We start from the raw sequence: 12,958 nt of genomic DNA, 5'->3' as shown, positions 1-12,958 counted from the left end.
TGTGTTTTGTTTTTTTTTTTTTAAGATTTTATTTTTTTAAGTAATCTCTGCACCCAGCATGGGCTCAAACTCAAAACACTGAGATCAAGAGTTGTGTGCTCTACTGGTTAAGCCAGCTAGGCTCCCCAGCTTATGCTTTCTTTAAAAAAAGTTTTGGGTTTTTTTTTTTTTTAATACATAATTTACATAACAAAAAACACTGTTTTAACTTAACACAATAGCATACTGTATATTCACAATAGTACATTCTCAGGGCTCTGCAACCATCACTACTCTCATTTCAGAACACTGTCATCACTCAGAAAGAAACCCTGTACCCAGGAGCAGTCACTGCTCTTCCCCCAGCATTCCTAGTCCCTGGAGATCATTTATATGGAAATGGAATCATACGATAGGTGGCCTTTCGTATCTGGCTTCTCTCTCTGAGCATAACGTTGTCAAGATTTGTCCATGTTGTAGCATGTATCAGTACCTCACTTTTCCCCCTCGCTTTTCTTTTTTGTAAGATCCCGAAGTCCTGTGTTGAAATAGCAGAATTACTTCAACAATCAAAAAACCCCTCTTCCAACCAGATAATGCTTAGTTCAGAAGAAATTAAAGAAGGACTTAAACGCCAACAAGAAAAGAATGCTGATGCCCTGAGGTAATTATGAATGCCTATTTTATCCAGATAGATGGCATTAAAGACAGCTGGTTTTAAGTATTTCTGAAATATAGATGCACCATGAATACCTCATGAAATTTACACATTGATTCTAAAAAAATACAAACTGTTAGGAAATAATTATTGTGAAGGTCCCTGTGTTACTTTTAGCTATAGAAGTGGAAAACACCATCTTAAAATTATCTCAAAAGATTGGTTTTAGATTTCTGGAACCCAAGCAGTTCAGTGCTTCAGTGATAGCATTCAAGCGGGAGCCTTTCTAGCTTGATTTTTGTCTTTGCCTTATGGTTATGCATATTAATTTTTTTCTAACATGCCTACATAAGAATAAACTATTATAGCCTACCTTGTGTATACCTAGAGTACCATATAGGTAGACCACTTCTAACATTGATTACTACTCACAGGTTTACTTTTGAATATCTGTTGGGAACAGTTGTACCTAGAGCTTTGTGTTGTTTTCTCTGCTGTTCGTGGTCTTTTCCCACCATCTCTCTTCACCCATCTGCTTTCATTCTGGCTTGAGTCTCACCATGCCTTTTATAGTCTGGTGATAGCATGTAAGAGAATGGGGAATTTGGCTAGAATTTGATTTTATGTTACATTATTTGATGATCGTCTTAGTGCTTTATTAAAACAATACCTCACCTGAATTTTTTTTTTTATTTTTTTTAAGGAACTATGAAAATTTGGTAAACACTTTATTAGATGGTGTGGAGCAAAGAAATCTGTAAGTGCAAAATTTTTTTTTTTAATGTTTAATTTTGAGAGAGAGAGAGAGAGACAGAGTGCGCAAAGGCAGGAAGGAGCAGACAGAGAGGGAGACACAGAATCTAAAGCAGGCTGCAGGCTCCGAGCTGTCAGCACAGAGCTCGATGCAGGGCTCGAACCCACGAAACCATGAGATCGTGACCTGAGCCGAAGTTGGACGCTTAACCTTAACCGACTGAGCCACCCAGGCACCCGCCAGTTTTTTTTTTTTTAATGTTTATTTATTTTAGAATGAGCACGCGCTTGTGAGGGGGGCAGGGGCAGAGAGAGGAAGACAGAATCCCAAGCAGGCTCTGAGCTGTCAGCACAGAACCCAATGCCGGGCTTGAACTCATGAACCAGTGAGATCATGATTGAGCCAAAATCAGGGGTCAGATGCACTGAGCCACCTAGGTGCCTACAAAATTTCTTCTTCTTTTTTTTTTTTTTAAGTTCTCAAAGCTTTTACCTTAAATACTGTAGGAGGTTTCTTCCCTGAGAGCAGTGAATGACTGTGTCAGAAAAAATTACAGTCTGATTCATGAACTGAAAGAAAAGTAACAGGTGAACTTTGGGGCTAGTGATAGGAGTGGTGTTCATCACTATACTTATTTTAATTCTTAGGATACTTAAAATTGCAATGTTTCAAATACAGCTTAAAAATGGTTTTAGGAGTGATATGTTTTGTGATTTTTTTTTTCTCTCTTCTTTTTAGGCCTTGGAAATTTGAACATATAGGCATTGGGCTTCTGTCTCTACTCTTGAGAGATGACCGAGTGTTACCTCTTCGTGCCATACGTTTTTTTGTTGAGAATCTCAACCATGATGCGATTGTAGTCCGAAAGGTACTCTATTGTAACTGTAGTCTTGGGTTTGAGAATTTTTACCTCACCTGAAGCTCTTAAAGTCTTCCCAAGACACTTTGCCTTGAAGTGTATTGATTTGAAATTTATCATTGTTGGTTCAGGGACGATAATTATGTAAAAAAAAAAATTTTTTTTAACGTTTATTTATTTTTGAGAGAAAGAGACAGAGCATGAGGGGGAGAGAGACAGAGAGAGAGGGAGACACAGAATCAGAAACAGGCTCCAGGCTCTGAGCTGTCAGCACAGAGCCTGACGCAGGGCTCGAACTCACGAACCGTGAGATCATGACCTGAGCCAAAGTTGGACATTCAACTGACTGAGCCACACAGGCGCCCCGGGGATGATAATTTTTTATCCAACAAATATATGAGGACATGTTCAGGCAATGTGCATTTCAACACTGGGGATATAGTAGGGAACAAATTTATAGATTCATGAGAAATACTGATTTTGAAAAATTAATGACAGGTATGAAGTCTTACAGGAAGGGAAAGATACCTGAGGATACAACTTTTTGGCTTTATTCACAAAGTATTAGAGGTGGAGTATATAATGGGGCTGACCCAGCCAGGTGCATTAGAGAAAGACCTTCAAGAAGAAATGTCTAGGCTAAGATTTGAAGTATGAGCAGATATTGGTTTAACAAAGAAAGTATGGAAGTTTCCTAGGCAGACTAGCACAGGTGAAAGTAAGAACGTTCAGTGAGTCATTCCCACTCACATTTAGCACTCACATGGCTGTGCTGCCAGATGTCAACAGATGAGGCATTTACCTGCTTTTGAAAGAAGCAGAATCCAGCCTCTGCTTTGATCAAGACAGGCAGCTAACTATTCAAGAGATTTTAAAATGTTGATACATGTACCTTACCTGTTTCTTTTCTAGATGGCAATCTCAGCTGTGGCTGGTATTCTTAAGCAGCTCAAAAGAACCCACAAAAAGCTGACCATCAATCCTTATGAAATGGGTAAGTACTACCAAATGTAATTAATATGCTGTCTCTCTCTCTCAAAATAAATAAATAAGCTTTAAAAAAAAAAAAAATAGATGGATTCTCGGGCACCTGGCTGCCTCAGTAGGAAGAACATGCGACTCTTGATCTTGGGGTTATGAGTTTGAGCCCCACCTTGGGTGTAAAGATTACTACAAAAAGAAATAAATACACCTTAAAAAAATAGATGGACTCTATATCTTCATAATAACATGTACCTTTTGCATACTGTCCACAAACATGTTATCTACTTATTTATCTAACCAACCAAGCAATATACTAGTTATTTATCAAACTGTGTTTCACAGACTTAAAATAACATTAATTACCAAATACCATTATCATTAATGTATCACTATGTTAAGTGTTTCTGTGTGGGTGGTAGGATTAGAGGCAAGGTTAATTTTTTTTCTTTATTCCTTACTATATTAGATTTTCTGAATAGTAATCTAATGAGAATGGTGCGCAGAAAAAAATAATGAATTAACTTGGTTTTGGAAAGAAAGATGTCATTTCTGCTCCTCTGGCTACCACATTTTTTTCTATCCCTGAGAGCTTCTGTGACATTCGGACAGCTGTCTTTAGTCCTCTCCCACCCCATCTTTGGGAGAGGAGTGTATTTATGCACCACCATCTTTTTGGGGGAACACTGTAAAGTGGTGTTTACTAAATGTGGGAAAGACTTCCATTACACTCCCTACTACTAACCTTGTTTTATCCTCATTTGACACACGTTTGTAGGTCCCATAGTAAATGAATATTTAATGGTTCCAAAAAATGTGCATGTATAGAAAGAATGTCAAACTACACAGGGTAAAATGTTACAATTTGGGGCATCTGGGTGAAGAATATATGGGGATTCTTTGAGCTCTTTAAGCATGAAAATAATTCAAATCTAAAAGGTTTTAACAAAATTAATCCTTTAAATTTTGGTAAAAGGGCTGAAGTATGTATCATACTTAATCCTCTACCCCCCCCCCCATAATTATCCCATTAATGGGTAATGCCTCCTATATATGTGGTCTTGCCTTGAGCGAAGTTTGATAATCTTGTTATGAAGACAGAGTCATACTAGTACTATTGATTAAAAGTTGAGAATCATTATTGCATGCATTTTTATTCATTTTATTTTATTTTTAAGTTTATCAGATGTAATTGTCTCTTCCTCAAGGTGGATATTCTAAACCTACCCAAATTCTTGCTGGTGATAGGCCTGATAATCATTGGTTGCATTATGATAGCAAAAGTATACCGAGAACCAAAAAAGAATGGGAGTCAAGCTGCTTTGTGGAAAAAACTCACTGGGGATACTACACCTGGCCGCAGTAAGTGGCAGCTTGCCATGTACATCGTTAAACAGCTTGTCTAGGATATAATTTGTTTTATCATTTTGGATGTTTGGAGAGATTCAGAGGCACTTAAAGCAGGTAGAGGTACATGCCACCAAAAACACACAATCTCTTTCTTTTTTCTTCTTCCTTCTTCTTTTTCTTTTGCTCCTACTAATGCTATGTATGCCTCAGTCCTGCCTTTTTCTTTATCTTTCCACTGAAACCCTTAGCCTTCTTAGTCCCACCCTTATGCATCTAAGGAGTTGTTAATAGCTGCTCTAAATTATATTCTTACCAATCACTATTACATATGCCTGAACCAGCCCAGAGAAATACTTATTCTTATTGTCGGCTCCAAGGACTTAATGTCACACAGTGACCAGATAGATTTTTAAGGCCAAGATTGTTAGCGATGTACTTATACCGCCAAACTTAGCATCTGATTTAGAGTTCATTAAAAGTGCCTTCTAATGCTCTCTATGAAGCTCTACTATTTTTTCTATATGTATTACAAAATCAACTCTTACTGTGTAGGAATATGGTTGTTTATGCTGGTGTGGAAGAGCAGCCTAAGCTGGGCAGAAGCAGGGAAGATTTGACAGAGGTGAGCATTCCATTTTCACTGTGTGTAAACACTTACCCAGTTCACATGAATCTTACTTTGGGCTTCTGATTTCTTTTCAAACTGAGTTCAGTGTATTTCAGGATATCACTAGGTAAACACTGGTAAACATGTACTCCCCATTCTGTTAGGGCCTATTGGCAAAAGTCTTTGTATTTAAGGTTACTCTCATGTTACTACCCCACTTTACCTGGGTACTGCTTTATATAGTTATCTGCATGTTGCTTGTATCAGTTCTGTGTGGTAAGAAGCTTCTTGAGGGCAAAGATAATGCCTGGTTTTTAGGTGGCTTTTTGTTTATTTGTTTGGCTTTTAATTTTTTATTGCATATAAATGCTGGATACTCAGTAATTAGATGTTTGCAGATTTAAGTTGAAACCCCTTTGTTTTCATAAAGCTTATTTCTCCACCATTTTGAAAGTTGGTTAAAGACTTGTAAGTTAATGTGTTTCTCAAGTAAGTTAATGATGTAGCTTTTTTTTTTTTTTTTTTTTAAAGTAAGCACTGTCTTTAATGTGAGGTTTGAACTCATGATCCTGAGATCAAGAGTCCCAGGCTTTACTGACTGAGCCAGGCAGGTGCCCCTAGCTTTTATTTTATAATTCAACAAAGTTTATCTTTTAACTTGTGATGTTTTATAAATAATGGAAATAATTTGTTGGGGTCTGGTTTATAGTTTGGGGGGTTTTCCTAAATTATACACCAGAAGGCACAATAGCTGTCTTCATTTCACAAGCAGCCTGATTATGGAATTCAAACTTGAAGGTCTGAAGGAAAAGTAAACTATTACGGATTTAGCATTTCTAGCTGATGATATTATTTTGGTTGTAGAAAGCCTCTATGAGAAGTAAAAACTCTTTACAACAAAAATAGCAGCCTACTGTTGATAATTAAAACTTTACAATTGAATTTTGATGTTTCAGAATCCTGTTTTTAAATAGATCTTAAACCCTGAATGTTGTTTTGTTTTTTTTTTTTAACTTTATAGGCTGAACAGATTGTATTTGATCATTTTTCTGATCCTAAATTTGTTGAACAGTTAATTACTTTTCTATCTTTAGAAGACAGAAAAGGAAAAGATAAGTTTAATCCTCGCCGTTTTTGCCTCTTTAAGGTAAATGTGTTATTTAATATCCTTCTTCATAAAGCTTAGTGACTATCAGTTTGTTGGTTCATAAGTTTTAAAGTCACAATTGAGTTTGGCCATCTGCCGTCTTCATCTAAAATGGCTCTGGAAGTTACCCCAGTCATATTGATCTTAGCTTGAAGTCTAGGAGTTTTTAAGAAAAGCCTTTAATATTTATCGCTAATATTTGTAATTAGCAGCCTAAGGAGAAACCCACAAGACTATATGCATTTGATGTTCATTTGAGTTTTTTGAGGTGTGTGATACTTTTAAGGTCAGAAAGGTTAGTAATTTTGATTTCATTCATTATATTTTAATGCGATATGTAAAGTAACAGTTTTTATTTTAATTTATAGACATTGGTAAAGCATTTCTACACTTGATCTTAGCCAAAAGGCTGAGAAGCGATTGTTAAAGCATTTCTAAAGAGAAGAACACTTGGGGTTTTATAACCACAGTAGTAATGTAAATAAACACAAGCATATTATCATTATAATGGAGTCATTTGAACACTGAAGAACTTTTTGTTGTTGTTGTTTTTATAGGGCATATTCAGAAATTTTGATGATGCGTTTCTGCCAATTCTGAAGCCCCATTTAGAACGTTTGGTTGCAGATTCACATGAAAGCACCCAGCGATGTGTTGCAGAAATTATAGCTGGTTTAATCAGAGGTTCTAAGCATTGGACATTTGAAAAGGTGATGTATTTGTGCAGCACATTCCCTGTTAAAGCTATAATACCCACTTATGTAGTAGTTCCCAACACAGTAAGTATTAATACTGAAAATATGAAGTGTTCAAATTCCATATTGCTTTTGAGTATAGATCACAAACTAGTGGTGTAAAGGCAACATTCATTATCTTTTGGAATTTGAATTATTTGCCATCACTAGGAGAAGAACCCTAAAAAAAGATTTCAATTACTCTTGAAAAGTGGGAAGATCCTGATACTAGTCTTACATTATTGCATTGCCTCATGTGTGCCGGGCATGGGCTTCTCCCCTCATGAGGCGTTCTCTAGCTTCTCATTAAATCCTTTCTCTTAGGGGCTCCTGGGCAGCTCAGTCAGTTAAGTGTCCAACATGATTTCAGCTCAGGTCATGATCCCAGGGTTGTTGGATCCAGGCCCACATTGGGCTCTGCACTGAGAGCGTGGAGTCTGCTTCAGATTCTCTCCTTCTCTCTCTGCCTCTCCCCGGCTTGCGAGTGCACATTCGCACACACATACTTCCTCTCTCTCAAGAGTAATAAATAAACATTTTTTTAAAAATCCTTTCTCTTAGCCTTCTTGCTCATCTGCATCACTCGTTTAGTCTTACAGTCTGAGTCTGACATCCTTTTTTTAAGTATCCCTCTTTTTAATTGATAGATTTAGTTTTACACACCTACCCTAAGGTTAGTTTCTTAGCAAGATGGACTAGATTGAAAATATCCAGAATGCGAAAATACAAGGCAGGCCACCATTTCCTCAAGGAAGAGACGCAGCTGCTGGTTTTGGCAGACTTAATTACGCATACTTTTTGGAATTTGTAATATTGCCTTTTTCTTGTTCACATATCATGAAACAGTTTTATTTAAACATGTCATACATATCCTTGTCATCCTGTCTCTGTCATTTTGTAGTTACCTCTTTCCTAGAGCACATCTCCTTTCTTTATTAGTTGTTCATGGTACAGCTTTCCCCACCCTCCCACTGCCACCTCAACGCCTGATGCTACCACTGGAAATTTTATCCCAATCCTTCCCTCCCCATTTGTCCTATGTAGGTCCTTTTGACTAAAGTACAGTCCCTGGACCTGCAGCATGGGCATCACTCTGGAACTTGTTAGAAAAGTAGGATCTCAGGTCTCACCTTGATCTAATGAATCAGAATCTGCATTTTATCAAGATCTCAAGGTGATTTGTGTTCTCAGTAACCTGTGAGAAGCATCTATACACATGTATTTGCAGTCTCTGTATAAGAGCACTTTTAAAAGGCTTTTTATAGTAATCTAAAACTTGGAACTTGAAGATTATACTTCAGGCTAATACTGAATTGTATTAAAAAGTCGTTGCTTCTCATATTAAGACTTAATCAAGTGACCTTGATAAGTATACAAAACTTAGAAAAAAGAGGTTTTGTTTCAGTCCAGTGTACTATGTTACTCAAGATTTTTAAAAGGAAGCTTTTCAGTAGTATGAGATATTGTAAGGAACCATATAAGGTGTCTCCTCTTTTCTGAATAGTTCACTTTTATACATGGGTATTTATGATGATAACATGGTGAAGTTACTTTTCCTGGATTATGTGGGTGTTCTAAGAAATAATTTAAATAAGTATCAGATCATGTATCTGTGTGTATTTCTAGGTAGGGAAAGATGGTTGAAAAGAAATGTTCTGATTATGTCATTAATTTTTCTCCATGTATTTCGTTTTGAGTAGGTGGAGAAGCTTTGGGAGCTTCTTTGCCCTCTGCTTAGAACAGCACTGTCCAACATTACAGTAGAAACTTACAATGACTGGGGAACTTGTATAGCGACATCCTGTGTAAGTGCTGCTTCTTTTTGTGTCTAACTGATCTATTCAAACTATTTCATGCCCTTTCTTAAAACCTGTGAAATCTCATTATATCTCCTGAGTCTTGAAATTTTTCTTCACGTTTTTGTCATCTAACATAATTAAAGATGGCTGTTTAGCCTTTCACATAAACCTTGAGTGATAATTCTTAAGTGATTATTAATTACATCTTCTTTGTCATGGTAATGCATTCTTAGATTAAATGGCAAATTTTATCATATATCTGGAAATGTGACTTACATTTAGTAAAAGCCAGATGATACAAGGTTATATAGATGTTACTTTCCACACTAAATATGTCCCTAGCTTGTAAACTTTGATTTAAAGACAATCCATTTAGCTAAGAACAGTTTTCTTACTATTAGTCTTTCTAACATGAGCTATATTTGGATTTGACTAACCTATGAGTTTTAGTTTGATTTTCTCCCCTCATACTTGTATTTATTTATAATACTGCTAAAATAACAGGATCCAGGGGCTCCTGGGAGGCTCATTGGTTAAGCATCCACCTACTGGTTTCAGCTTAGGTCACGATCTCACAGTTTGTGGGTTTGAACCCTGCGTCAGGCTCCGTGCTGACAGTATAGGGCCTGCTTGGGATTCTCTCTTTCTGCCCTTTCCCTGCTCATGTACATGCTCGTTCTCTGTCTCTCTCTCTCAAATAAATAAACTTAAAAAGAAAATTTTTTAAACTAACATGATCTGGTATATATAGAAAATTGTAGGACCCCTCTTTTTATTGTTATTTTATGTTTTCAACACAGGAAAGCAGAGATCCCCGGAAACTTCATTGGCTCTTTGAGCTACTGTTGGAATCACCATTGAGTGGTGAAGGAGGATCCTTTGTAGATGCATGGTAAGTAAAAAGAAAACTTACAAGGTTAACAAAAGATTTTGCAACAAAAGATAACAGCTTTGCTCTTGATGTGTAAATGGAAGTGAACTGTCTATACTCCTAAAGGCTAGATGATGTAACTGTTTTCTTGTGAGAGATGAATGATCCAGTTCAGTACAATTTATGACACTAAGTAGAGTTATTTCTCCAGCTGGGAAGAAGTAGAAATGGAGGCAACCTGAGCAATTCAGACAAAATTTAGATTCAGCCATCTCCGCTGCCACATCTTTTCTTTTGGGGCCGCTTTTTTTATGCCACGACAACACTAACTTCTTCATCATATCCTCTCCTTTTTCACTCTTTCTTATTAGGAAAGAACAGAGTAATCCTTTCAAGGAAAAGTATTCTTGGTGTGGGATATAAAGGAGCTGGAAAAAAATTAGTAGACTAGAGAAGGAAATCTAGGTAATCTTGTTAACAAGAATAACAATTTGTTGCTATTACTATTTAATGGGGAATATTCTGATGCTTAGAAATCAATTCATATTCTCAAGTCAGTATTTCTTTTGATTATGTAGTTAGTAGTGGAGAGGAAATGAGAATACAGAGAAAATGATGCAGTAAAAGTAATAAAATCTTCATAAAGGTGCTGTTTTGAATTGTCCATTTTATTATTTATTAGGTAAGAAAATGAAACAATTTGAAGTAGAGTCTAGACTCCATTAATCTATACTGTCATATGGAAAGGCAGGGACAGGCTCTAACACAACTGTCCTGTGCTTTAATTCTAGTCGACTCTATGTGCTGCAAGGTGGCCTTGCCCAGCAAGAGTGGAGAGTGCCGGAGCTATTGCACAGACTACTGAAGTACTTGGAACCCAAACTGACCCAGGTTTACAAAAATGTTAGGGAAAGAATAGGGAGGTAGGTATTATTTTCTCTGTGGTATGGTATACTTCTTGAGTTCTTTTTTTAAATTAAATTTTAGTGTCTCATAGTACTGGTTATGTTATATTGAATTCCATGGTACTCTTCAAGTTGTGTTATATATTGTGTTTGGGACACTAGACAGATCATGTAAAACAGGACAGCAGTGAGCTCATAAGCCAGAGGTGAGCATTTGACTGGTTCTCAGTGCCTCCAAATTCTAGGCACAGCACGAGAGACACTCTCACAGGAGTCATCATTCAAATATTTATTTTGCTTGGGTCATCACTTTTGAACCTTAGTTTTATTGATAATGTGGGATTTCTTCTCATTATACATATTTCATTTCACAGTGTGCTGACCTACATATTTATGATAGATGTTTCTTTGCCAAACACGGCGCCAACAGCATCCCCTCGGGTCCCTGAGTTTACTGCTCGAATTCTAGACAAACTGAAACCCCTCATGGATGTGGATGAAGAAATTCAGAACCATGTTATGGAAGAAAATGGAATTGGTGAAGAAGATGAACGAACTCAAGGCATTAAACTCTTGAAAACTAGTGAGTGGCTAAAATTAATAGAAACTCACTTAAAAACAGACAATTTATAACTGGGGTGGGGGAGAACAGAACAAAACAGACATTTATTTAGATCATCCTTTTGTCGTTCCCCCCCCCCCCCCTTATTTTTACCTTGGTAAAACATACATAATATAAAATTTACAGTTTGGTGGCATCAAATACATTCATGTTGTTGTACAACCATTGCCTTCGTCCATTTCCATTACTTCATCTTGCAGAACTGAAGCTCTGCACCCAATATTCCTATCTGTAAATTCTTGTTCCCACCCTCCCATTGCCCTGGCAGCCACCATTCCACTTGGTCTCTGAATTTGCCTATTCTAGGTACTTCATATAAGTGGAATCATACAATATTTGTCCTCTTATGCCTGTTTTTTTTAACTTTGCATAGTGTTTTCAATATTTATCCATTTATCTGTTGAGGGACATGTAGGCTATTTGTGCCTTTTGGCTACTGTGAATAATGCTGCTGTGAGCAGTATTGTATGGGTATCTGTTTTGAGTCCCTGTTTTCAATTCTTTGAGATATTGGAAGTGGAATTGCTGGACCATATGGTAATTCTATGTTTGACTTAATTTTTAAGAGCAACCAAGCTCTTTTCTTCTGGCTGCACCTTTTTCTATTCCTACCAGCAAGCACTGCAAGAGGGTTGCATTTTTTTCATGCTCATGCCAATGCTTGTTTTCTGTTTTTGTGACTTACAACTATCCAGATGAGTGTGAAAAAGATAACCCCGTGGTTTTGATGTGTTTCCCTAATGATCAGTAGTTAAACATCTTTTTATTTACTAATTTCCCCCCCTCCCTTTTTTTTTTTTTTAAATCTTTGGAGAAATGTCTCTTCAAGTCCTTTGCCCATGTTTGGACTAGGTTATTAATTTTGTTATTGAGTTGGAGATCTTTATATATTCTGGATATCAACCCCTTATCTCATAATACGATTTGCAAATATTTTCTCACTCAGTGGTTTGTCTTTTTACTGTCTATTAGTAGTATCCTTTGATGTACAAAAGTTTTTAATTTTGATGAAGTCTGATTTATCTATTTTCCCTTTTGTTTGTCTTTGTTTTTGGTATCATATCCAAGAAATCATTGCCAAATCCAATGTCATGAAGTTTTTCCTTTAAGTTTTTTTTAAGAGTTTTGTACTTATAGTTCTTAAGTTTAGATCTTTAATCCACTCTGAGTTAATTTTTGTATATGGTGTAAGGTGAGGGTCAACTTCATTCTTTTGCTGATGGGTACCCAGTTTCCTGGCACCATTTGTTGAAAAGACTCATTTCTTTATTGAATATGGCACTCTTACTGAAAATTAGCCATATGTGTGAGGGCTTCTAGACTCTAGTTTATTCCACTGGTCTATATGTCTGTCTGTCCTTATGTCAGTGCCACACTATTTTGAATACTGTAGTTACTAGTAAGTTTTGAAATCTGGAAGTGTGAATCCTCTAACTTTGTTCTTTTTCAAAATTGTCTTGGTTATCGGAGGTGTCTTGTTACTTTTATATTTAAAATTTTTTCAAGCGTTCTAAGTATAAACAACTAACTTGTTATCACTTTTACTGCATGAAAATTAATGAAGGCTAGTTTTAATTTGTAGTTGGTGTTGCTATTTAGTAGGTTGTTAATAATTTTGCTGATTCATTTTTGAGAGTGGCTTTGGTACCCTAGTTGGTTGACACCCGTTATTGTGGTTCCTGTCATCATGCT

At 36.5% G+C, this 12,958-nt stretch overlaps 1 protein-coding gene across 3 annotated transcripts in view; it reads left to right on the top strand.

Moving 5' to 3' along the window:
• The window catches only part of PSME4 (proteasome activator subunit 4), a 98,768-nt gene that overhangs the window by 68,001 nt on the left and 17,809 nt on the right, over window positions 1-12,958 (top strand). For all 3 annotated transcript variants that reach the window (XM_023251674.2, XM_023251673.2, XM_023251676.2), the window contains 12 exons: window positions 507-643; window positions 1,341-1,394; window positions 2,130-2,259; window positions 3,163-3,244; window positions 4,440-4,593; window positions 5,134-5,203; window positions 6,210-6,335; window positions 6,893-7,045; window positions 8,770-8,874; window positions 9,669-9,760; window positions 10,531-10,662; window positions 11,019-11,227. In XM_023251674.2, the coding sequence (XP_023107442.1) occupies window positions 507-643; window positions 1,341-1,394; window positions 2,130-2,259; window positions 3,163-3,244; window positions 4,440-4,593; window positions 5,134-5,203; window positions 6,210-6,335; window positions 6,893-7,045; window positions 8,770-8,874; window positions 9,669-9,760; window positions 10,531-10,662; window positions 11,019-11,227 (1,444 nt within the window). The remainder of the gene's footprint in view (window positions 1-506; window positions 644-1,340; window positions 1,395-2,129; window positions 2,260-3,162; window positions 3,245-4,439; window positions 4,594-5,133; window positions 5,204-6,209; window positions 6,336-6,892; window positions 7,046-8,769; window positions 8,875-9,668; window positions 9,761-10,530; window positions 10,663-11,018; window positions 11,228-12,958) is intronic.

Source organism: Felis catus, chromosome A3, assembly GCF_018350175.1.
Source record: "Felis catus isolate Fca126 chromosome A3, F.catus_Fca126_mat1.0, whole genome shotgun sequence".
NCBI classification, from domain to species: Eukaryota; Metazoa; Chordata; class Mammalia; order Carnivora; family Felidae; genus Felis; species Felis catus.
This window is presented reverse-complemented; position numbering and strand designations above follow the sequence as displayed.